Source organism: Astatotilapia calliptera, chromosome 10, assembly GCF_964374335.1.
Source record: "Astatotilapia calliptera chromosome 10, fAstCal68.1, whole genome shotgun sequence".
Taxonomy (NCBI): domain Eukaryota; kingdom Metazoa; phylum Chordata; class Actinopteri; order Cichliformes; family Cichlidae; genus Astatotilapia; species Astatotilapia calliptera.
This window is the reverse complement of record NC_137431.1, coordinates 32,882,771-32,909,406: the sequence shown is the minus strand read 5'-3', so window position 1 is coordinate 32,909,406 and position 26,636 is coordinate 32,882,771. Positions and strand designations below refer to the sequence as shown.

The following is a 26,636-nucleotide window of genomic DNA, read 5'->3' as shown; positions in this document are numbered from 1 at the left end:
TGACAGATGCCCCCCTCCCTGAGCCTGGTTCTGCTGGTGCTTTCTTCCTGTTTCTTCCTGGAAATATTAAGAAATAAAACTGTTGCACAGCACTGTGTATGCAGTAACTCAGCAGAGATATGAGAAAAATGTAATAAATAAAACGTTATAGAAACAGGACATTAAGAACATCAAACGTGAACGAGAGAAAAGAGAAAAACGTGTCATATCTCTGAGGAGGTTCCCACACCTGCGGCTCCTCTCGGAGTGTCTTATGCTGAAACGTTCCACACTCAGACACCCACCCACCCCATCCAATTACCACCCACTCACCGACCGGTTCAAGGTTAATTTTGACAAATAAATCCGAGCCTTACTCCGCGTGATAACTGATCCACGTGACTCGGATTCATTTTAAATCACCAATAATTAATCATTTCTGTGTGTGTGTGTGTGTGTGTGTGTGGGTGGTTTCATACCGGCTTCACCCCCACCCTTTTAACCAGCCTCCACCCTGGAGGTTGGTTAAACTGTTAAAAATGACTTTTTGACCTGTAATCCGTCACGAACAGGTCAAACGTGAGTGATGTGGAGTCCTTTTGGTCCAGAAACAGCTCCGGTCACAAACTGTTTTATGTGTTTTTGATGAGAGCTCAGACAGAGAGAGCAGCAGGAACATCACAGCTCCACAAACACGCTGTCAGTGATCGAAGCGTGGGTACAATTACGCAGAATCATAGAGAACTTCAGAACTTTATATGTGCCTCCGTCATATTTCTACATCACCACCGTGTGTTAATACAAGTAATACAGTTAAAGATGTTCCACGTAAAACACGCAGAAACATCGGAAACTCTCTGGCACGACCCCGGCATTTTTACGCGCGATCAGCTGTAGATCCGCTCGTGAACAGCGGGAGGTTGCCGTGTTGCGACACGAAGTGGGTGTAAACGATTCCCAAAATGAGCACCTCACGCGCTCTCCCTGCCTCTCATTCATTAAGGAAGCTCAGAGCTGTGAGGCTGAGCGCGCGGAGCCGGACGCAAAGGTGAGTCTGAGTTCGCTTCAGTCCGTGGCTTTTTACGCAGAGAGGATGAGGAGTTTGCACGAGTGTCTGCATCAGTGCGAGCGGCTGATTGGTGACTTCACCGCCCATCCTGTCTCACCCTGAGACCCCCTGCGTCCTGGTAAAGGACCCCGAGCCGCTGTTTTGTTTTTTTGTCACTAGCCCGGTCTCTCTGACGGGTTTGCGCTGCTCGGAATCTTTGGCTCAGTTAGAACTAGTCAGACTTGTTTCACGTTGCCTTCGGGCGCAGCCGGAATCTGATCATTGCTGTTATTCTTCATATCGACCTCTCCGCAGGGTCACCGCACAGTCTCAGGAACCTGTCAGCGCGATGATGCAGGCAGTTTAACTTGTTTCAAAATAAAAGTGTAAAGGAATCAGAAATTTTTACGTCACTAATGAGGTGTCACCTGAAAAATATGGGGCGTGGTTTCAGAATTGACAGGTGTGGAGAGCAGTGAAGCTTGCAGGTTTACCTGGGAGCTGGTTTGTTTGTTTGTTTGTTTGTTTGTTTGTTTGTTTGTTTGTTTGTTTGTTTGTTTGTTTGTTTGTTTGTTTGTTTGTTTGTTTGTTTGTTATGTGATCTCAGAGGCTACTCCACCCAAAAACCCTAATCCACAGGAGGTCACGGGTGTCACAACCTGATCCCTGCTCTAGTGTAACTCGGTGCTCTGCACGGGTTTTTAAATTTACTCAATTACTGGATGCTGTAAGAGAAAGAGGCAGGAAGCAAATAAAGAACCACAAAACCATCAGCCAGTCACAGGACAGCAACTCTGAGCGTTCAGACACGTAGACTCGGCCTGCTGAAGTTCACCCCGCGCATCAGAGTGTGGAAGGAAGTGACTTTGAACGTGATGTGGTTGTCGGCTCTGAGTCTGTGGGGTTCACAGAGAATCGTAGGTCAAAGGTCAGTACAACAGGATATGCAGAGGACACGTCTGCAGCACCTGTGTGACGCTCTCATGTCAACACGGCCAAAAGACTCCCTCACCTTGCTGAAGTGAAGGAGCGAATTCAAACCATTCTGGAAACAGGCGTCCATCAAGACCAGACAAGCTCTATAAAGAGCTGATTATAAAACACTAACATAATAAAAACAGACAAAAATACCCCAATAAACTAAAACAATGTTACTGAATGAAGGAAAATCTGCTGTGGCTTTAAAGTCATCACTAAAACTGTCAACTTCCTGCATTTAAAACTGTTTCATTATCATTTAGTAACTATTAGAGTGAAATAAAAACTTTCTGCGACATGTGAAAGCTGACTGCAAGTGTTGCATCATCAATATTCCCAGTTTTTCAAAAAAAGGTAAAATCCTGCTGTCATCAGACGCAGTCATGCATTTGTCTCTTCATTGTCCAGTTTCACTTCAGAAAACTGTTTTATTTTGGTCACAGTGTCACGCCGTTGGATTTCGGGAGTCCTTTTGCTGACTCTGAGGACGTGAAGTGGAAGCAGCTTTTCAGGTTCCTTTAAACTCGCCGCTCGTAACTCCAGTTACGGCTCCCAGCTGTTCTCAGGTGTGCTCTGTTGACACTTCAGGTAGTAACACAGGACATATGACGTTTACTCCGGGCCTATGTTTGCATTTGGACCTGTTGTTATTCATGTCCACGTCAAGTCGACTGCAGGATGTGAAGAAAAATCTTGTTCCTCTTTCGTGTGCTCCTCGCTGCACCTTCCTTTCTGTGTGCTTTGAATTCTGCATCTAACAGCATTTAAAGCTTCGAGATGTTTGCTCAAAGGCACGTTTAATCGTTGCTTTACGGCGCTCACTTTGTTTCCCTGCGTGAAAACCTGAGTTTACGCCGAGGACGCATCAGCACAGCAGGTCAACAGTAATTCTTACTTTTATAAATATATTTTAGCTCTACTAAAGATGCTTTGCAGCTTTTTCTGTTAAAGCTTTTTCATTTCAGTGGGTAAAATCTGACACTGTCAGGTCCACGTGGTGATGGGTCGTGACCTCAGCCTTACCCTAACCCTGACTATAACAGTAAAGCTCACTGGATGTTATGAGGTCTCTGAGCAATGTAACACTAACCCTTATGAGTCAGTGTGATTACTTTGTCTGCTGATTTCCAACACTTGGGAGAAAATGTTTTAAAAAGGATACGATGTATGTTTTCTAACAGCAAAGTGTTCGGTTTATTAATAATGACTTCTGAGGGTTATCACAGTGCGCAAAATTTTACTTTTGTGACTTTTACTGTAAAATTGTAAGTGGTTGCAGGCAGCTGCTGTGAAATCGATTGCTGATACCTTTGAGGGAACAACACATTTTCCCCTGGTGACAGGATCACTGAGGCTCATGCTTGGTGAAAGAGATAAAGGTGTTACATTAAAAATCATGAGCTAACCTCCGAGCGCAGTAAACCTGGAAAAAGTGCGATGCAAACAGAAACAGTTCGCTGTTAAATGAAAAGCTGTGTCTAACTGCTGAAACGAAAACGCTTCAACAGGTGCAACTTTTTGCATCACAGCTGGAGTTTTCCATCCAAATTGTGGAGCGACTCTATGGTTACGCCGTAACCTTGGTTCTCTGAATAAAAGACTATCTCTCTACTCGGGAAGAGAGAGTCTCGATATGATAGAGAACACAGCAAGCTGACAGCAACCGAAGCAACTGCAACAAGGTTTTTACTGCAGCACCACTTCTGAGGCCAATTCTGCCTAGCAACAGCTAGCAAACCACAGCAGAATGCACACTGTCCACATTAGCACGAGGTTGCCGTCTGGTTCTAAACTGAAACAGCTTTTTTGGGCATATTTACATAATTAACTTCAGCGTTCGTGTTCGTTGCTGTGTATCACATCTGTTAAATAAAATAAACATAATCTGCCTGTGACATGACACCCGTGGAGCTGCTAATGAAGAGTTAGCATGCTAGCTTTAATCTTTACAGATCATTCAGGCAACATGTTTCAGCAATGGAGTTTATTTTAATGATGATTTGATTCATCTGCAAGCTTCTTCATGCAGCTGAAGTATCAAAATTTCAACTTGCTCCTTAGTAAGTAGAAATTTACACATATTTTAGGTGCTGCATGGCAACAAGCGTCCACTTGATTAGTTGATCGTGAGTGTGGTAAAAATACTTTTTCCCCCCAGTGTTTTAATTTCTCTAAATAAATCCGTACTTTCCCGTTTTGTATGAACCACAGAATAAGACCGGTCGGGTTTCACGAACAATCATTGTGGTTATGGCGCAGCTCAAATAAATGCAGACCACTGACGCTATAAACTCGCGGGCACGTGAGATGCTGTGACGCTGACTCTGGGAAAATTAGTCTGCAAATCAAAAATCATTGATTGATTTTTCTAAAACTTGTCAGGGCAACAACGGGGTGACGTCTCAGAAGACGCCATATTATCTTACTTTTAATTCTTTAATTTTATCTGAGTCTTATTGTCCTCTTTTTCTGATAATTTAACCCTGTCAGCTTCATTCATCGTCTTTTGACCTGTTTTCATCCAGATGAGCAACACACAAGCAAACGGCGAGTCCAACGTTCAGATAACCAAGAAAGCCAAAATGAGCGGCGACACCACCGCCCTGCACCTGGACGGCATCCCTCCGGACACGCTCAGTAAGGTACGTGTCACCTGGTTGGTATGTATGATATTTTTGTGGTAGAGACAGTATTCGATAGATAACTAGCAAAAAGCTGACCCACATTGCCAGGCCTGCAGCACATGTTTGTCTCATTTATGTTTAAAACACAGAAGTCTGTTTAAATTTATCATGTTGTTGTTTTTTATATTCTTTATATCACTTTATAAAGTCACACGCCATAAACACCAAACACATAAATCATGAATACATATTTTATCGTTTTTCTTTGCAAGCTAGATATTTATTTTATACCACAAAATAATAATTACAGGCACTTTTAGCTTTGCTGTCTCATGAATATTTATTTAAACATGTGACCACACATCCCACTGCACAACAATGTACATGTAGCGTACATGTCAGCATTCATTTAGAGATTAGTTACTAGAATCTGAGTGTTGAATAGAGCTTGATAATCCTGGTCTGGTCAATTATTTAGTACATTTGATTGTGATTTAGTCGCACGTCTAAGACGAGTTTGGGATGATGCACATGCACATATACACTACGATCAACATATTAGGGTCCAGTGAACACAGGATACATGTCTTATTTCTGCATGTCGGCATGCTAATTAATGAGAACACAGCATTAAAAAGTCCCTGTGCAGATACAATATCAATTAAATGTATTTTATTGGTTATTAACAGTAATTATAAAATACCTTTTAAAGTAAATATCACTTTAAAGGTTCCTGCATGTTTGCTCAGTCTGCCACAGTCTAACGTTATGGTTTTAGCCTCTTATTGCACTGATCAGAAGGGAAAATCCAGAAGCTTTAATCACATGATGATGATGTCTTTATCTTTGCAGATAACTTGTCAGAAACAAAGAATTTAACACTTTAAATGTGCTGAGCAAAGCTACCAAAGTTTATTGAGAATTCATCAGAAACTTCAGGCTAGCTTAAGTCACGGGGATTCTTTTTTCGGTGAGAAATGATCCAGATGTTGTCTTACACATTGCCACAGCTGCTAGCATTGCTCAGTGAGGTTCAGCATCAGGCTCCAGGGCTGGAAAATGAAGCCAGCGCTCTCAGGACCACTCAAAGACTCGTACAGCCTGGTACCAAGTATCTTACACATTGAAGAAAGGAGAGTCCATAAAGTATGTGTGTATAAATATCTGTGTTTGTTTACAGCAGTGGAAAAAATGAAAATGGGCATAAAATCACATGAAAAACCAGCATTCTCCCTGAGTGACCAACAGCAATATAATAATCTTCACACAAAAGCACCAAACACTCGTTACACAGACGTAAACAGAGCAGGTGAATATTTAAAGCACGCAAAGAACAGGAAGTAGCTGCGAGCTGCCGCAAACTGTTAGTGAGTGAATTCCTGACAGAGGTCAGGAAAAAACAGGAACAAAGGATCATATTTTTCATTTGTCAGATTCATGGTCAGTCATTGGTTTACTAACTTAAATCATGACTTTATGTATTTCATCATTTTTAAAGTGACAACTTCCAGTTTTTCAGCTGCAACTTCATGAATAAGAAATCGGAGCCAAACCTCCTTATTTCCACGAAACCGTGACAAGCAGCACGATCGCATCGATTTCTATGACATCCAGGGAGTTTGTTTTTTAAGGGCGAGGCTCTGATGACTCCCAAGATGATCGCCAAAGACTGTCACCAAGACCAAAGGTTTCAGCAACCTTCGGTTTACTGGTCCATGTCCATGATGCTGACAACAATAAGCAAAACAAACCAAACGTGACTAAACTAAGACTAAAAACACCGGTTTGTTCCAGGATGAAATCAGTCAGCCAGTAAAGCTGAAATTGATCCTCTAAAGTATCTGTGCCAGAAGAAAAATCAGAGTGTTCACCAGATGAAGAGTTAAAAGTATCCGAGAATATTGGAAATAGTATTTCGGGACCATAACGGACATCTAAGGAAAAAGTTGAAGTTCACAGTCAGAAAAGACGGAAATGAAGGAAACTGTGAGACCGCAGCAAAAATGTGACTGAAAATCTGAGGGAATTTCTCAGAATCGTTACTCAGTTCAATTCAGTTTTATTTATATAGCGCCAAATCACAACAACAGTCACCTCGGGGCGCTTTATAATGTAAGGGTGAGAGAAAACCCACTGAGCGAGCGCTTTGGTGACAGCGGGAAGGAAAAACTCCCTTTTAACAGGAAGAAACCTCCAGCAGAACCAGGCTCAGGGAGGGGCGGAAGACATGACTGAAAAGAAGAGAGCCAGAGATTATTAACAACTAATAATTAAATGCAGACTGGTGTCTAGAACAAACACTCAGTGCATTATGGGAAGCCTAAAGGAGCGCCCTGATGGGGTGATGTGGTGCCACGAAGTCTTAAAGATAAGATGGAGAGAAGAGGAAGACCTCCGGGAAGACTCGTGGGTGTAGTAAAGAACAGGGTGAGATGGAGGAAGTTGGTGCTGTAAAGGAAAGAAGTTGTAATAAACTTTATTTACGCGATGTTTTGTTACGGTTCTGACAAACCTGTCCAAGCACATAATTCTGCCCTGAATCCGAAGCTGCTTTTCACCTCTGACCTTTCACACCTGCGCTCAGGTACCTGCACAGTAACGTGGACACGGTCTGAAGAGCTGTGCAGTGATTTTCCAGCTCTGAAGGAAGCCGTGAAAACAGCAAGGCTGAATTGTTGCTGCCATCTCCAGAGGATCATTACTCGCTGTGTCAGCCCAGCCTCTTCCTGCCTCTGATTTCACGTAAACACGTTTGTTTTGCATTCAGGTTCGTGTCACCATCACAAAGCCTGATGAAGGCCTGTAAGCTGCTGCGAACACGCCCTGGCAGCCAGTGTTGTGAAATGTGTGTGTGCTTCCAGGTCTCATGTTGTAGGACTTCTTTGGCAGGTTGGCTTTTTTCCTCCCACCGTCACACATGTTCTTTACGGTAAACAGGTTTGAACAGCCCTGCCGCTGCAGCTCCGTCCTTACTTTAAGAAGCTTTTAAAGTAATCTGTGTGGAAGTTTGACTTTACATTTAGAGCTCAGCAACTCTGCTGTATCAAACTATTATCAGTGGTTAAATTATTGATTCGCAGTCAGAAATGAACCTGATATCAACCTAAACAGCAGCTGTGGTTGGAGTTAAACTTTGTCCCAGGATCAGATGCTGCCGTGAGGCAGGGATACAAACGTGTCTGCCTCCTCTTTGTCTCTGACTGAGTCCTCAGCTGCAGTACTTTTCCAGGAGCGAGTTTTCTCTCCTCCACTGTCCTCGCTCCTCCTCGTGCCTCCACACGCTCGTCTCTGGGTTCCTCCCTCCCAGAAGGCGAGGCTGACTTCATTCCTCCATCAAGACGGACAGGTACACGTTTAGCCGGGAGGACATTCAACATTTGGAAGTGAAACTAAAGTTTTATGTGCTTCATTCAATTTAAAATAAACTTGAAATAAAATAATGGAGAATAAAGGTGCTGGTTTGAGCAGGTGAATTTAAGGGGAAGTGTGGGGGAGATATTATCCTGTTAAAGCACAGCATCCAGACCACTGTGGTTCAAAAGTAACCGGACACCTCCTAGCTTAATATTTCTTCTGTAGTATCAACACTGGCTGCTCACAGCTGATCCAGAGGAAGTGAAGAAGAAGAAGAAACCAGTCGCTGGCACTGTAGCTGCACAGCGAGTCAGGAAGGTGTTTCCTGTCGTAAAATGGCTCAGGGCGATCTGGGTTCGGCTGCCACTCTTGTGGCAGTTGAGGAACTTCAGCGCTCAGAGGAAGCGGAGAAGCCAAGCCACCAGCACGATGACTGAGTCAAACACATTTTCACTCAGCAATTCGTGTGTTTGATCCATCGTGTGGCTCGGGTACAGCTGCTCCGTGCTACTGTACAGAGTCAGTTATACGTTTTTGCTTTGCCGATTTTCTCGCTGCCTTTCTATTCCCTCACATAGAGCCTACGTGTCTGTGTAACAGCCTTTGTGCTGTGTATGTATGTAGAGCGCATACATGTTCTGGGCAGTTCTGCATACTTTGAAGCTTCAGTGAGACACGGCAGTGAGACCTGCTTGCTGCCACGGAGGCCTTTTGAAGCCAAAAGTGTGGATGAAACGTTGGAGTCCAAGTAACAGACTCATAAATGTGTGAATTTTACTCACTGAAACTGAAGCACAGACTTCAGAATGGTCTGAAACAGTAATATTAGTCAGAGAATCTACTAAAAATGCCCCAAACATCATAAGCGATGAAGGCGAGCAGCTACATGTAGACGTGTTTATCTCTGACAAAAGGTTGAGACTGACTGCTGGAGCCTCACATGGACGCTGGAGGAACTGCAGCACTCCTTTATCCAGCTCCAGAGGTGGAGCCGTGGTCGTTCTGATGATTACTGATAAAACACATCTGCAAAAACAAAGCTGATTTATGCAGAACAAAGTAAGCAACAAGGAACGCATTCCTGGAAGATGAAATCCTCGACTTGGAGACATCGTCGTGAGTTAACAACCCGAGGGTGGATGTGTTCATGACTTCGCTCTTAGTTCATGTTTAACGTTGGAGCCATATTTTTTCTGTGGCGCTGGTCTCAGAGTTTCTCTCATGTCTGTATTTTCTGTCTGAGAATTTAAGTCTTCCCGGAGGTCTTCCTCTTCTCTCCATCTTTTCTTTAAGACTTCGTGGCACCACATCACCCCATCAGGGCGCTCCTTTAGGCTTCCCATAATGCACTGAGTGTTTGTTCTAGACACCAGTCTGCATTTAATTATTAGTTGTTAATAATCTCTGGCTCTCTTCTTTTCAGTCATGTCTTCCGCCCCTCCCTGAGCCTGGTTCTGCTGGAGGTTTCTTCCTGTTAAAAGGGAGTTTTTCCTTCCCGCTGTCACCAAAGCGCTCGCTCAGTGGGTTTTCTCTCACCCTTACATTATAAAGCGCCCCGAGGTGACTGTTGTTGTGATTTGGCGCTATATAAATAAAACTGAATTGAACTGAGTAACGATTCTGAGAAATTCCCTCAGATTTTCAGTCACATTTTTGCTGCGGTCTCACAGTTTCCTTCATTTCCGTCTTTTCTGACTGTGAACTTCAACTTTTTCCTTAGATGTCCGTTATGGTCCCGAAATACTATTTCCAATATTCTCGGATACTTTTAACTCTTCATCTGGTGAACACTCTGATTTTTCTTCTGGCACAGATACTTTAGAGGATCAATTTCAGCTTTACTGGCTGACTGATTTCATCCTGGAACAAACCGGTGTTTTTAGTCTTAGTTTAGTCACGTTTGGTTTGTTTTGCTTATTGTTGTCAGCATCATGGACATGGACCAGTAAACCGAAGGTTGCTGAAACCTTTGGTCTTGGTGACAGTCTTTGGCGATCATCTTGGGAGTCATCAGAGCCTCGCCCTTAAAAAACAAACTCCCTGGATGTCATAGAAATCGATGCGATCGTGCTGCTTGTCACGGTTTCGTGGAAATAAGGAGGTTTGGCTCCGATTTCTTATTCATGAAGTTGCAGCTGAAAAACTGGAAGTTGTCACTTTAAAAATGATGAAATACATAAAGTCATGATTTAAGTTAGTAAACCAATGACTGACCATGAATCTGACAAATGAAAAATATGATCCTTTGTTCCTGTTTTTTCCTGACCTCTGTCAGGAATTCACTCACTAACAGTTTGCGGCAGCTCGCAGCTACTTCCTGTTCTTTGCGTGCTTTAAATATTCACCTGCTCTGTTTACCTCTGTGTAACGAGTGTTTGGTGCTTTTGTGTGAAGATTATTATATTGCTGTTGGTCACTCAGGGAGAATGCTGGTTTTTCATGTGATTTTATGCCCATTTTCATTTTTTCCACTGCTGTAAACAAACACAGATATTTATACACACATACTTTATGGACTCTCCTTTCTTCAATGTGTAAGATACTTGGTACCAGGCTGTACGAGTCTTTGAGTGGTCCTGAGAGCGCTGGCTTCATTTTCCAGCCCTGGAGCCTGATGCTGAACCTCACTGAGCAATGCTAGCAGCTGTGGCAATGTGTAAGACAACATCTGGATCATTTCTCACCGAAAGAAGAATCCCCGTGACTTAAGCTAGCCTGAAGTTTCTGATGAATTCTCAATAAACTTTGGTAGCTTTGCTCAGCACATTTAAAGTGTTAAATTCTTTGTTTCTGACAAGTTATCTGCAAAGATAAAGACATCATCATCATGTGATTAAAGCTTCTGGATTTTCCCTTCTGATCAGTGCAATAAGAGGCTAAAACCATAACGTTAGACTGTGGCAGACTGAGCAAACATGCAGGAACCTTTAAAGTGATATTTACTTTAAAAGGTATTTTATAATTACTGTTAATAACCAATAAAATACATTTAATTGATATTGTATCTGCACAGGGACTTTTTAATGCTGTGTTCTCATTAATTAGCATGCCGACATGCAGAAATAAGACATGTATCCTGTGTTCACTGGACCCTAATATGTTGATCGTAGTGTATATGTGCATGTGCATCATCCCAAACTCGTCTTAGACGTGCGACTAAATCACAATCAAATGTACTAAATAATTGACCAGACCAGGATTATCAAGCTCTATTCAACACTCAGATTCTAGTAACTAATCTCTAAATGAATGCTGACATGTACGCTACATGTACATTGTTGTGCAGTGGGATGTGTGGTCACATGTTTAAATAAATATTCATGAGACAGCAAAGCTAAAAGTGCCTGTAATTATTATTTTGTGGTATAAAATAAATATCTAGCTTGCAAAGAAAAACGATAAAATATGTATTCATGATTTATGTGTTTGGTGTTTATGGCGTGTGACTTTATAAAGTGATATAAAGAATATAAAAAACAACAACATGATAAATTTAAACAGACTTCTGTGTTTTAAACATAAATGAGACGAACATGTGCTGCAGGCCTGGCAATGTGGGTCGGCTTTTTGCTAGTTATCTATCGAATACTGTCTCTACCACACCCTGTTCTTTACTACACCCACGAGTCTTCCCGGAGGTCTTCCTCTTCTCTCCATCTTTTCTTTAAGACTTCGTGGCACCACATCACCCCATCAGGGCGCTCCTTTAGGCTTCCCATAATGCACTGAGTGTTTGTTCTAGACACCAGTCTGCATTTAATTATTAGTTGTTAATAATCTCTGGCTCTCTTCTTTTCAGTCATGTCTTCCGCCCCTCCCTGAGCCTGGTTCTGCTGGAGGTTTCTTCCTGTTAAAAGGGAGTTTTTCCTTCCCGCTGTCACCAAAGTGCTCGCTCAGTGGGTTTTCTCTCACCCTTACAATACAAAGCGCCCCGAGGTGACTGTTGTTGTACAAATAAATCATGTTTCTGAGAAATCCCTCAAATTTTCAAAGTAAAAACTTTCGGTTGGTTTTAGAATTTAAACTTTGATTCTGCTGATTTCAACAGACAACGTCCGGCAGAAGCAACAATCCCTGTGCAACTTCTCCAGAAGTTACTCCGTTTAATTTAATTTAATCTTGTGAAATCAGCTTCAAAGTGTGTCAACTTTCAACTTTCACAAGAGATCAAATGAAACAGATCCTGTTACAGTGCGACGGGTCAGTGAATAATAATCATCAGTTATCTGTAAAGTATTTAAACCGCAGCGTTTTATTTATAAAGCTCTGTTGGAAACAAGAACAGGGCGACCACAGAGACACAACAGAGTCGTGCAGGTTAAACAGCGAGGGGGCACAGAGTAACGAGCTGTAACTTTGGGTGGAAGGCCTGTTTTAAATGTCTTAAGCGTGATCAGCTCGGAGTTTGTGTCCCGTCTGTGGAACAAGTCAGGTGATCCGGAGAGAACAAAAACCGGACACAAAGGTTAGACTCCAAACAAATAAAAGCTCTTCAGTTCGTAGATGAGCGATGAGCTCGCTGCCTGCGTCAGCTGTGTTTTGTGCCGCCTGTAGGCGAGCAGGCTTCAGTGCAGTAATGGACCCGTCGAAAGCACATTCAAAACGATGTAAACGGAGTCAGCAGCATCACAGACAACAGAATCAAATCTGACTCAGAGTTTCTGTGTCCAGTTGTTTAAAAGACGCCTGAAGGACATTCGTCTCTTCTTCGAATGTAAAGCCAGTCTATGGATCTCACCGTGAATCTAAAACGCTGTGTCGCTGAGCGCAGTTACAGCCTTCTTTATCTCGTTTGCTCGTCCGTGTCAGCCTGACTTCCAGCCTGATGCTGTTAGAGACAAAACTCCAGCCCGTTCTGTCTCCGAGCACAGACGGATTCACAGAGCAGCAGCTGAGTCACAACATGTGATCAGAAATGAGTAAAGATTGATTTTCAGGCTCAGCCGTGGGTTTGATGTGCTGAACGTATCTGCAGAAGCGTTTAAATGTTGTTTTTGTATTTTAAGCCTCACCACACGCTGCAGGGAGTGAATGAGGTCACTACGAGCAGCTGAAGCTTCCTCTGAAGAGCTGGTCCTCCTTCAGAGAGGGTGAGGAGCTCAGTCATTAGAGTGGAGTCTGACTCAGACCTGAACCCCTCCTTGGTGAGGTTTTTCAGGCATGTCCAGCAGGAGGAGATCTCAGGGCAGAGTTCCTGCCTCTCTGCTGAACACCTCGGCGTCTCCCAGAGGAGCAGCCGGAGGTCAGCACGCCTGCTGAGCCCGCTGCCCCCGGGCAGACGTCCTCTGCACCGGGCGGTGCTTTTCTCTGCTGAACACTGCTTCAAACGGTCGTGTGTTCTTCTGCAGATTTTGAGGAAATGTCGCCATCTTGTGGTTAAATGACACAGTTGCCTTGTTTGGGTTTCTCTGGAGGGCACCGACGTGCGGGCGGTGTCGACGCCCTGAACACCTTTCTGTCTTTATGCTGTTCACGTGACACGGCCTCCCTCTGCAGGTGGAGAAGTACCTGCAGCCTTTCCAGCTGTCCCCGGAGACGCTGCAGGAGGTTTCGGATCGGCTCAGGAAGGATCTGCTCCGAGGTTTAGGGAAGCACTCGCACCACAAGGCGCCCGTCAAGATGCTGCCCACCTTTGTCAGGGCCACGCCTGATGGGACGGGTAAGGACATTTTCAGATAAAAGCCAAACTTTGAATCTTCCCATAAAAACCAGAACTGTGTGGTTTACCCTCCAGCTGCTTTCTACACATGCTTACACCTGGAGCTACAGGCCAGATGTGTCCTAATGATTAAGCTCTGTGACTCTTTCTCTTAAAATTAAGACATTTGTGACTTTACGTGTGAGGAGAATGACTTTAATTTCAGTCTCTATTTAACATGGAGCCAGTGAAGAGAAGCCAGTATGAGAGAATGATGATATCTTATAGTTCCTGTTTGTACTCCTGCTGCTGTGTTTGTTTATTATCCTGATACTAAAGCTTTACAGTCGTCCAGCTTAGAAGTAATAAATGCATGAACTAGTTTCTGAGCATCACTCTGAGACAGGGTGTTTCTAATTTTAGATATTGTGCAGATAAAGAAAGCAGTCCTGCATATTTGTGTTTTGTGCACACTGGGACAAAGCTGACTCCCCACTGGCACGTGCTGTGATTGGATGTTGAAGGCTTCAGCCGTCTTCACGTGGCTACAGTAGAGGAACCCTGGACAGCTGCTGATGAATCTAAGCAGTTAAAGCTTAAACGGCTGTGGGAGGGTTTTCAGTGATTCGCAGGTGGAACAGTTGGTGGCCGGGAGTTGAACAGGGTCTGATAGCATGTCTGCACCAGCACTGCAGCAACGATGAAAACACTCAGAGTAATTCACAACTTCCTCCACTTTAGATTGTCAGAGACCTTTGCAGGGAAATAAAAGGGCGGTATTATAATTATTAAAGTTATAATTACGTTTTAAAGATGGCTTCCTGTAACTAAATCTTCATCATGCGGTCGGCAGAGAAAGGCGACTTCCTGGCGTTGGATCTGGGAGGAACAAACTTCCGTGTGCTTCACGTCCGTGTGGAGGAGGAGGCGCAGAAGGTTCTGAAGATGGACAGTCAGATCTGCGCCATCCCACAGGAAATGATGCTGGGAACCGGAGAACAGGTGACACAAATGCACACTGAAGGAAAACGAAGCAAACGGAAACATGCGAATCCCCAAAATTCACGTGTGTCTCTGTACAGCTGTTCGACCACATCGCCACCTGTCTTGGGGATTTCCTCGAGTCTCATAACCTGAAGGGTCAAACTCTTCCTCTGGGCTTCACCTTCTCCTTCCCCTGTGAACAGCTGGAAATCGACAAGGTCTCCCACACACACACACACACACACACACACACACACACACACAACAGTGACCTGTGTGTTTCGGCTGTTTGAGGAGACATCAGCCTGTAGCTGTTAGGCTGTTCGTGGTTTTAAAGGTGGTTTAGATGAGTTTTTAGAAGGAAAAGAAAATGATCAGAAATAACCACAGACAGAAAACTTTCACTAAAGTGCAGAAAACATAAACAAAGAGACAAAACCTTAAAAAAAACTACCACAGAGATCCAAGACGACTGACCCTTAGACACCCCGGACTCTCCCCGGGTTTCTGTGCCTCCTCCTACAGTCCAAACATTCCTGAAAGCAGATTTTCCTTCTGAGGTGAACTCGGTGTAAGTCCTCGCGTTCACACCGATGTCACTGATAGATTCTGTAAATTGTGTTTTTCTGCACAGAGCATCCTGATCCGCTGGACCAAAGGCTTCAACTGCTCCGGGGTGGAGGGGAAAGACGTGGTCCAGTTACTGAAAGAGGCCATTCACAGGAGAGGGGTCGGTCCACAAACACCCTTCAGCACAATGTTTCTTTATACACACACACTCAGTGACACTGCACACACTGATTGCTGTTTCAGTTGATGCTAACTCACTCATGATGTTCGAGCATCAGAGTAACTGCAGCTCGTATACAAGCCACGAGTGCAGAGGCAAAGCTACAAAAAAACTGTCATTGTCTAAAGAGACGTGGACTTAACAGTAAGGGATAAACCCAGTAGCACCACGTGCTGATGTGCTGACAGAAAATGTTATGTTAAATTGTTTGTGGGCCTGATATTTGAATCTGCGAGTAATTCTTCCCACTTCACCTCTCTGTGAATGCTGCTGAGGTGCAGATTAAAAGCACCGTGGCACTTTCTCTCTCTGTGTAGGCAGGATATTTGTGAATAGGCGAGATATAAATGCACCTGTCTGCCTGTCTTCTTCTCTGCAGGACTATCATATTGGCTCGGTTGCCATGGTGAACGACACAGTGGGAACGATGATGAGCTGTGGCTACAAGGACCAGAGCTGTGAAATCGGCATGATCATTGGTAACCATAATTTCACTCTGGGATGTCTTTGTCTGTGTTGGTCTTTTATGTTTGCCGTTATTGCACTTTAATCAGCCATGCTGTTGTGCTTTATAAATAGATAAACCTCACATCTGTCTGACTGAGCTGTGTTTGCCTGCACGCCCCGAACACACTGACAAGATGATGAGTAGTCGGTTTATTGAGGTCATAAATAAATTACTGAATGGATAAAACATCCACAACAAAGACATAAAAGCAGCTATATAGATACACAAAACAACCACAAAGAGACGCAAAGCAGAAGAAAATGACCCCTAAAGAGCCACAGTCACAAGAAGGCAAGAAGTACACAAACATGAAAACATGAAAGTCTTTTTATACAGGATGGACTCAGCCTCCTGTAAAAAGTTTCCTGACAAGGTTTTTCTTCTCAGTCACTATTTTTGAGTCTTACTGAAGACAAAATGATCTAAATGATGGTCCCCAAAGAAAATACCAGGCTTACATTGAAAGCTACTGTTTACGCATCTACGTTATAGTATCATAAAGTAGATGTTATTTGTAGTACTGTAGTAGCAGCAGGTTTTAGACACAGGAATATGTGATGTTAGAGTACAGTGGGGAAAAAAGTATTTAGTCAGCCACCGATTGTGCAAGTTCCCCCACTTAAAATGATGACAGAGGTCAGTAATTTGCACCAGAGGTACACTTCAACTGTGAGAGACAGAATGTGAAAAAAAAATCCATGAATCCACATGGTAGGATTTGTAAAGAATTTATTCGTAAATCAGGGTGGAAAATAAGTATTTGGTCACCTCAAACAAGGAAAATCTCTGGCTCTCACAGACCTGTAACGTCTTCTGTAAGAAGCTTTTCTGTCCCCCACTCGTTACCTGTATGAATGGCACCTGTTTGAACTCATCATCTGTATAAAAGACACCTGTCCACAGCCTCAAACAGTCAGACTCCAAACTCCGCCATGGCCAAGACCAAAGAGCTTTGGAAGGACACCAGGAAAAGTATTGTAGACCTGCACCAGACTGGGAAGAGTGAATCTACAATAGGCAAGCAGCTTGGTGTGAAAAAATCAACTGTGGGAGCAATCATCAGAAAATGGAAGACATACAAGACCACTGATAATCTCCCTCGATCTGGGGCTCCACGCAAGATCTCATCCCGTGGGGTCAAAATGATCATGAGAACGGTGAGCAAAGATCCCAGAACCACACGGGGGGACCTGGTGAATGACCTGCAGAGAGCTGGGACCAAAGTAACAAAGGTCACCATCAGTAACACACTACAACGGCAGGGAATCAAATCCCGCAGTGCCAGACGTGTTCCGCTGCTGAAGCCAGTGCATGTCCAGGCCCGTCTGAAGTTTGCCAGAGAGCACATGGATGATACAGCAGAGGATTGGGAGAATGTCATGTGGTCAGATGAAACCAAAGTAGAACTTTTTGGTATAAACTCAACTCGTCGTGTTTGGAGGAAGAAGAATACTGAGTTGCATCCCAAGAACACCATACCTACTGTGAAGCATGGGGGTGGAAACATCATGCTATGGGGCTGTTTTTCTGCCAAGGGGACAGGACGACTGATCCGTGTTAAGGACAGAATGAATGGGGCCATGTATCGTGAGATTTTGAGCCAAAACCTCCTTCCATCAGTGAGAACTTTGAAGATGAAACTAGGCTGGGTCTTCCAACATGACAATGATCCGAAACACACCGCCCGGGCAACAAAGGAGTGGCTCCGTAAGAAGCATTTGAAAGTCCTGGAGTGGCCTAGCCAGTCTCCAGACCTCAACCCCATAGAAAATCTGTGGCGGGAGTTGAAAGTCCGTGTTGCTCGGCGACAGCCCCAAAACATCACTGCTCTCGAGAAGATCTGCATGGAGGAATGGGCCAAAATACCAGCTACTGTGTGTGCAAACCTGGTAAAGACCTATAGTAAACGTTTGACCTCTGTTATTGCCAACAAAGGTTATGTTACAAAGTATTGAGTTGTATTTTTGTTATTGACCAAATACTTATTTTCCACCCTAATTTACGAATAAATTCTTTACAAATCCTACCATGTGGATTCATGGATTTTTTTTTCACATTCTGTCTCTCACAGTTGAAGTGTACCTCTGGTGCAAATTACTGACCTCTGTCATCATTTTAAGTGGGGGAACTTGCACAATCGGTGGCTGACTAAATACTTTTTTGCCCCACTGTATGATTTGTGCTTTGGTTATGATGCTTCTTGGCTCAGAATCCCGGACAAGCCCCCAAATTTACTCAAACAACAGAGAATGATGTCACAGGAGCTGCTGTCTGAGCCAGATGTTGTCTGAATGACAAGTGACATCTGCCCATAGGTGAAGGAGTCACAGAACGGTGTGGCCCACGAGTGTACATATTTGCCATATTTGGGCCAAACGTTCATTGCTATATCTGGAGGGCTTCCTCCAAGACCTAGATTAAAATATCAGAAAATTATATTTTAATTTTATGACATTTTGGGGTCAATTTGGAGTTGCGAATAATTCCCTTTTATTATGATTTTGACTCTTCTAAGCTGCTAAATGCTTCGCGGTTTAAATGGTAAATGGCCTGTATTTGTATAGCGCTTTACTAGTCCCTAAGGACCCCAAAGCGCTTTACACAACCAGTCATCCACACATTCACACACTGGTGATGGCAGCATTGTAGCCACAGCCACCCTGGGGCGCACTGACAGATCTAAACAACATTGTCCTGCAGGTACGGGAACCAACGCCTGCTACATGGAGGAAATAAAGAATGTGAAGCGTATTGAGGGCGAGGACGGACGGATGTGCATCAACACGGAGTGGGGCGGCTTTGGGGATGATGGATGCTTGGATGACATCCTGACTGAGTTCGACGTGGAGGTGGACAAGACCTCCATCAACCCCGGCGTGCACATGTATGTTTCACAACTATTCAGAATCATAACACACCTCTCCCGTTCATGTGATCAGCTTCAGATAAGTCTTTGACACAACTTCTATACAATAATTTTTTGCCACAGCAGAAGTTAGAAACTGATAGCTAATGTTTGTGAGAGTTTCTGTCCTAATTATGTGCGTTCTCCTGTAGCTTTGAGAAGATGATCAGCGGCATGTATTTGGGAGAAATCGTTCGACTGGTGCTGGTGAAGATGACCAAGGACAAGCTGCTGTTTAAAGGACAGATATCGGAGGCATTGGGCACCTGTGGACTGTTTGAGACCAAGTTTATCTCTGAGATTGAGGAGTGAGTCTTTTGCCTTTTCCTTGTTTCCAGCAGTCTCTCCTGGTCTTCATTATCTAACCACTTTGTCTGGTGCTCAGGCCGGACAGCGGTTTGGAGAACGCCAAGAAGATTCTGACTGAGTTGGGTCTGGATTGGAGTCTGGTCGACGCCTCTGTGGTGCGCCTGGTCTGCGACACTATCTCCTCACGCTCGGCCTATCTCTGTGCTGCCGCCCTGGCAACCCTCGTCAACCGCATCCGTAACAACCGCAAACTGGGCCACCTGAAGACCACTGTCGGGGTGGACGGGACAGTGTACAGAAAACACCCCACGTAAGAGGCATTTGGTGATCAGAGCAAAGACATTTGAACATTTCACCAAACTTCAGTTGGTTTGTTGATATTAAGTAACCAGTCTTTTCTAATAGGCATACTTAAATATTGTTTGGAAAGATTGTACAGAGTACACTTTTAATGACTTTAAAAACAAGAACTGAGTGCACTATTCTGTACATTCAGGTTCAGATATATTCATACACTCCCATCAATACTAGGTTAAGTCTTCTTTAGCAAGTTGCACTTTGACCAGACACTTTTAGTAGCCGTCAACAAGCCTCTGCCATAACTCTGGTTGAATATTTGATCACTTTTCTTGCCAGTTTTGGTAGAGTTCATTTAAACTGGTTGGGTTCCTGGCACAGACCCGGCTTTTAAGCATAGTCCGTATTTTCAGTAGGGTTGGGGTCAGGGCTCTGGGAAGGCATTTCCACAAGCTTAATGTTAGCCTGCTTTATTCATCCCGTAAACAGTTCTGATGCGTTTGGGTAAATATATGTACTATGTAAGTAATTCTACATTGTGTATGTCCACCTTTAAAATATAATTAAATTGTAATTTAAAATAAAACTCCATTTAATTTCACGGGAATGATACCTGTAGTCCTAGGCTGTATTATGAAGCACTTGTCCATGTGGGATGCTGCAAATTTCAGTTAAGCTTGAAGGAGGAACTTCTTTCTTGGTGGACACCCTTTCAGTTGATGGACAGTGACGCTGGTGCTTCAGCAGTTTGGTGGTTGTTGGGTTGTTCCTGAACATCCTGACCGGTTTTCCCTCTTCTGAGGGGGACAGTTTGGATCTTGTTTCAGACCCTCAAAGTGGAGACACATTGAGCTGATGATCTCTGAATCTGCGGTTATTTAGAAATGGCTCCAAGAGAACATCCCAACCTAGATTTCCTGAGTTTCACAAACTTTCCCATTTTTCTGAATCGGTCAATCCAGTATCTGCTATCAAATCCTTTTTATTCTGGCAAAGAGAAACTATATGAATAGGCCTTGACTTAATAGACACTGTAGTACCTTCAGCACCGCGTTTGGGTCTACGCATAGATTTGAGCCTGTAGCTATCATTCTGATCTTGTGTAGATTAGAGAAACCCATTTCTTGTTTTGTTTTTTGCAACTCATTAAACGGTGAAATCTGGCAGTTCTGTCCTTTCAACACCTCCCTCTCTCTTTCCTTCCTTTTCCAGCTTCAGCAGTAAGCTCCAGAAGGCGGTGCGCCTGCTCGCCCCTCAGTGTGACATCACCTTTCTCGTCTCGGAGGACGGCAGCGGGAAGGGCGCTGCCATGGTAACGGCTGTGGCGCAGAGGCTGGCTCACCAGTCCCGACTGCTAGAGGAGAGCGACGGTGAGGACAATGAGGAGGAGGAGGAGGAAGAGGGTCAATAATGTATTTTTGACCAATCTATGCCTCAGTGCAGCTGCAACTGTTCATATCATGTAAAGAGAGGTGGAGGGAATCCTCTGGTATTTTATCATGTTGAGATTTTATTAGAAAAGAAGTAGAAAACATGTTGATCAGAGTATTTAAAGCACAAAAACTTGCACAAGACTCACTGAAAAAGGTATTAAAAAGTAAACGATGCGTCAAAAGGAGAAGATTTAAAGTCATTTTATAGGTCGCTATGGAGATTTTGATCCATTAAAAACGTATTTATTAATAAGGGGCATAGCTTCAGGGGGATTTGTGGTGGCAACAATTCCTAAAAATAAGTGTTGTTATATCACTGCAGCAAGGGGCGTATACTCCAGGGGGGGCAGAGGGGCCCAGATCCCACTATTGCTGGTTAGAGACAGTGTTTTCCTCCTCAGTGTGTCACTGTGAGTGTAACTCGGTAATGTTAAATAATAATAATAATAATAATAACCACTGAAAGCTGATGTTCTGATTATATAACAGGATATTTTAAAGTTTAAAAAAATGGACAGTTTACAAACCTTAATGTGTGAAAATGATGTTGATGAAAAACAGGCTAAAGGAACGGAAACAATTCAGAGCTTCCCTGAGAAATGTCGCGCTTTTAAGATTATTTTTATTAACATAAATCTGTGACGGTTGTCAGCACACATGGTGGTACAAGGCAAGAAAGAGTGGAATAAATAATTTGGCTTTTTTAATTTCCTCAATCTCAATAAATAAAAAACACAAGACTAAGAATTATCAGAGAAATGCACCGTTTGCTGCTTGGTGAGATTTCCAGTCATCCTGAACAGCAGTGATCTGTTTGTGTCCAAGTAAAAGATAACAGATGCTTCAGTCTGATGCAGAAAAGAGGGAGAAGAGGATGTTTGTGAAATGTGTTTTTTAAGGTGCCAAAAATCCTCCTGCTCTTTTTTTTTAATGGGGAATAAAGAGTTTATGTACAAACAACCACAGAAGAAGAGCTGCAGCACAATGTGCACTAAAGCCAGTGAATAAATAAAAATGTTAAACCGTCCAATCAGAATGAGCCTGTGTGTTTTCATTACTGATGCTGTGGTGCTGATGACAAATAAACAGGTGAGGAGGAAACTACTGAGAAGAAGCCTCGCTGTGCCGATGCCCATCTGACAATAAGAGGCTGGAAAATTGGCCAGTAGGTATGATTGAACAGGTGAAATCAGTGACCTTTGACCTCAATGAAGTAACATCATGATGCAAAGAGAATATGTGAGGAAACGCCACAGTTCACAGACTGCTTAAGTAAAGAGACGGTGGACGATTTCTCCATGAGCTCTGACGGTGATGTTTGAACGAGCCGCCGTGAACGTGCACTCACGTGCACTCACGTGCACTCACAAACACTCAACACTGCTGCGAACGAAAGAAGCAAAGAATCCGTCAGAGAGAAAAATCATTCAGCATTTTTAAAACACAGTTTGATGTTTGAGACACTCCTGCAGAGGTTTCCAGCTGTTTCTGCTGCTCTCCCTCTCATGATTAAAAGGATTATGTTTCAGTTACTCCAGTAAAGACACTTGCTTTAGCTTTTCTTTTTTTTCTGAAGGCCGTTCAGACACTTTCATCTGCTGTTTTTAAAAGCACGCTGCACACCCAGCTGAGATATACCGAGGTTTTAGTTAATCGCTCTTTGAGAATCACCTTGTTGGTGTAAAATTCCTATTTTATGTTATTTTATGTTTGTTACATGCAGACAGAAACTCTGTGAGCTAACCAAGAGTTTGGTGTCTTTTAAAGGCTTGAATGCTTCAAATGGTCAGGTACAAGAACTGTATGGAGTTATTTTTGTGCCTCTATTCTGATCCAGTGGATGGTTTAAACTGGATTAAACCAACAATGGTCTGAAAAAATTATATATTTTAAAATAAAATAACACATTAATCGAAAATGGCTTTAGCTACATTCTGGACCATGTTTCTGGAAAGCAGTAGCTAGCGAGCTGACTGGAGACCAAAACAGCCAATCAGAATCTTTGCATCCAAGTCTGTGATTGGTTGGTTTTGAGGCACATTTATAAGTGTACAGAGAGTAGCACAGAGCAGAGACCTGAGCGAGAGTGGCTGTTGCTGTGTCTGTATATGGGTAATAGCAAACACTGAAATACATTTCCTGCACGCAGCAGTGAATTTTAGTCGCTCAAATTAAACTTTTCTTCCCTCAAAATAATTTTCTCCTGTGCCAAGTCGTTCGACGCTGTGCAAGCGCATCATTAACACCGTGTCCAGCCTCTGAGATTGAACCTGACGATGGAGACCTCTTTGTCTTAAAAATGTAACCTTTTTTCTTTTTTAGGTTTTTTATGTGTAAAAATTCCAAGATGTGATGGTGGTTCGTGATTAATTCACCCAAGAGACTGAAAGGCAGCTTAGAAAAGCTACTGGAAGCTGAAAACTGGAGAACCTAAAAATCACTCTGATCAGTTTAATTCAGCTCATATTTATTTATAGAAGTTTTTATGGTGTTCAGAGTTCATCTGTAGGTTTGAAATATAAAGAGACAGAAACACTGACCTCATCGGAGGTCAAATACAGGACACACATGCAAATCATAAATCATAAAACACCATTTACGAACGGAGTTTATGATTAGTAGTATAAGAAAACTAGAAAAATTCAAATGTAAAGAAATACTGGAAATAATTTGATTTATTCATGATGACGTGAGAGGTGATGAAGCTGCTGCTGAGGCGCTCGACTCTTCTTCAGTGGGAATAAATAAAAAGGATGGTTTAAAGCTGGAGGTGCAGATTGACTCATAATTAACACTCAGTACTTGGATATTTCATATTTCCTGACACGTTAAAGCGGTGATGCTGTTGCAGGACTTTAAGGACTTATTTAAAAGTCCTCTGATTGGTTTTAACGTGGTTTCACTCACCTGAGTCCTCTGCTAATAAAACAGGTAATAAAGGAAGCTCTGAAGCACCGTTTTTAGCACTCAGCCAGCTCTTCAGGGTCACTTCACTGAGAAACCTTCCTGAAAAGCTGAGTATGTACCCAGGGCCCACAGAGGCTCGCTGGCCTGTAGTTCAGAGTGTGTCACAGCGAGCAGAGGGAAAACACGAATAAAAGCTGCTTTTGTTTCCACGAATCCTCGCAGATGAGCTCAAAGCCTCACATGTGCAGACTGAGCTCTGCAGTCCAGGCCTGCCGCCACATGCACTTCCTGCTCTGGCCCCACGGTGGGTCCAGTTCACCACGTGCTTCCTCCCTCTGCTGGATGCAGCTGGTAACTGCAGCGTACATTCAAATCACCACCAGAGAGGCAGGAGTGAGCACGTCATGTGCACGTGCTCAAAAGCAGATGGTATATTGGAGTGATGAGGACTCAGAGTCTGCAGGGCTGTTTCACGTGTTTTAACTCCTAAAGTTTGGATTTTGTGGATTTTGTGACAAAGTTCCTGTTTTTTGAAGACTTCAACTCAGTTCAATTTTATTTTCTATAGCACCAAATCACAACAACAGTTGCCTCAATGTCAAATTCAAATTTTATTTGTCACGTACACGCACATTGTGTGTGCATATAAAGCACACACAATGTGCTTTATATGCAAGATAAAGACGCTGCAATAATGCAGTGAAAACCCCAAGAGTCATGAGCCTATATGAGCAAGTGTTTTGGCAACAGTGGGAAGGAGAAACTCCTTTAAAAAGTTCAACAAATATTTCTTCAACTGGTTAATGAGATGCCGGATGATTTCAGGCTGCTGATCTAATCAGAAACTGTTTACATTTTAACCCCTTATCTGCAAAAACACTGAACAACACTGAGATCCAAGGATCAACCAGGGCTGCAGCTAAAGAACAGACAGCCTGGGGGGGCGGGGGGCACTGCACACCAGAAATTTGATTGGCTGCCCCACCAAAAATTTTGACGTCAACTTACTAAACCCGTGGTTGATAGGGGAGGACAAAAATCCCTCTTCGTTCCTGCAGGGGGCGCTCGAGTGACTGCAGAATGAATGGAGCTGTAAATCCTGTGTGGTAAACAGTTTTCATCTTATCAGTCACAGAAGAGGCTGGGACAGCAGATTCAGTTCCACTTTTAGCTTTCTGCTGATTTTAAAGATTTATTTAGTTGAAAATAAATAAAAAATTCTGTGACTGCACCACTTTAGTGCTTTACTCCATCCTTCATTCTGATTCTGATGTGAGCACCTGTGAAGACGTTCACTTCATCAAACACAACTTAATGGCATCCAGTTAGAGGAGCTATAAAATTAAAATGATCCTCCTGTATGTTTTTATGAAGGAGGATCTACACAGACCACAGCTGTGTTTTGTATCAGTCTGTAAACACGTTAACCTGGGAGAACTGCTGGAGCCTCCAGTGGCCTTCAGAGGAACTGCAGCTGTTTTTGGACTTCAGGTTTTTGGTGTTGTTGTGCTTCTTTCCTGTTTTATTTTGGTAATCCTCCTCACAACCTCTGTTGTGCGCCTCTTTGTGGTTCCTCGCTCTCCTTCTTCGATCCTCATTACTTTCACCTGCGTTTGTTTCCTAATTAGCTCTCAGTGTATCTACAGTCCTGCTGTCTTTGCTCCACATCAGGTTTTGAGATTTTCATTTTATTTCTGCTGAGCCCTGCTGTGAATATGATTAAAGTTCACCTGCGTGCATGAATATTTCTCATATTTGCTCATCATGCTTGTTATACTTCCTTACATGTAGATCCTTTGCCTTGTTGAAAGATGCTCAATATTCCTGCCTTGGCTCTATTTTTAGACTTGGAAATGTAGACACTGTGTACTCAGGAGTCAGAGTCAGTCGCCATATTTAAACCCTGACAAGTATTTTTACCTGCTGAAAAGGAGACAGAGAGCTTCGAATATCAACCGACGGCTCGGAAAAGAAAATCCAAGCAAGACGCCGTCAACGAACGTTCAGTTAAATGAGAGACAGCTGCAAACATTTCCTTTAACTTTCACACATCTGGAAAAAGGAATGGAGAAAAATAATAATAATAAAAAATATGTGTGCATATAAAGAAAATGTTAAGTTTTGTATGTTTATTTAATCTGCTCAGATTCTTGAATTTGAATCGACACTTTGAAGAAATCTCTTTCAAAACAAGACCAACAGACACACAAAGGAAACAACGTCATCACACACATGACCAACATGACAAGAAGACGCACAATCCAGAAAACATCTGCCTGTCGAAACAGGAACCATCCACAGCACAAACGCCATCCTTCAGCTCGCTAACACAGTCATAACCAATATCATTTCCTTAATGTTGTCAATTCAAACAAAGACTTTCTCCTGTCCATAAATAATTGTGAAATGAATAACAATCTAAAATAATAAACACACCAGAACAGTAAAATAAACCACAATCACTGTAAAGAAAAAGAATTACATTAAAGCAGAGGCTCGTTTCATAAAAACAAATAGGGACAAAAAGTCCCTAAATCCAGATTTGTGTCTCAGGTATTGGACCACCAAGGCCTCCACCCACCCAGACACCCACTCCACAGAGCACCAAACCACACACTGTTTGCTGTTTTAGAGGTTTTAAATTTAAATAGATCTGTTCAGAGTCCTGTTGGGTTTTTGGATTCCTCTTTTTCATTTTCAGTCTCTGGAGTCTCAGCTGTTGTATTTGAGTTTCTGTCACTGTTCAGTGTCGCTGTAGTTTGCATTTCTTTACTCATCAGTGATTTTTGTTTGCTGGTGAAGACTTTGAGTGGATTGTTCCTGCCTGTGTTGTGTCTTTGTGTTTAGCTGCCTCACTTTGAGTTTTGTGATTGGCTTGATTG

At 43.1% G+C, this 26,636-nt stretch overlaps 1 protein-coding gene across 4 annotated transcripts; it reads left to right on the top strand.

The window, feature by feature from the left end:
- The first annotated feature begins 934 nt into the window (after positions 1-934).
- LOC113030120 (hexokinase-2-like) lies at positions 935-21,883 on the top strand. 4 transcript variants are annotated; one of them, XM_026181270.2, is made up of 12 exons: positions 973-1,027; positions 2,449-2,571; positions 4,531-4,647; positions 13,480-13,642; positions 14,475-14,623; positions 14,704-14,823; positions 15,240-15,335; positions 15,775-15,874; positions 18,604-18,787; positions 18,961-19,116; positions 19,194-19,427; positions 20,627-21,883. In XM_026181270.2, exons 3-12 carry the CDS (start codon positions 4,531-4,533, stop codon positions 20,823-20,825), a joined length of 1,518 nt encoding a protein of 505 aa, XP_026037055.2. In that variant the 5' UTR covers positions 973-1,027; positions 2,449-2,571; the 3' UTR covers positions 20,826-21,883. The 4 variants fall into 4 exon arrangements, with proteins under 4 accessions (XP_026037052.2, XP_026037055.2, XP_080163499.1 ...); XM_026181267.2 differs by lacking the exon at positions 2,449-2,571 and having other exon boundaries at positions 935-1,027; XM_080307373.1 differs by lacking the exon at positions 973-1,027 and having other exon boundaries at positions 2,452-2,593.
- Positions 21,884-26,636: the final 4,753 nt, after the last annotated feature.

Coding starts and splice junctions, on each gene's coding strand:
- LOC113030120 (XM_026181267.2), top strand. CDS start 4,531: ATGAGCAACACACAAGCAAACGGCGAGTCCAACGTTCAGATAACCAAG. Junction 15,336..15,774: donor AGGCCATTCACAGGAGAGGG/GTCGGTCCACAA, acceptor TCTTCTCTGCAG/GACTATCATATTGGCTCGGT. Junction 19,428..20,626: donor GTGTACAGAAAACACCCCAC/GTAAGAGGCATT, acceptor TTCCTTTTCCAG/CTTCAGCAGTAAGCTCCAGA.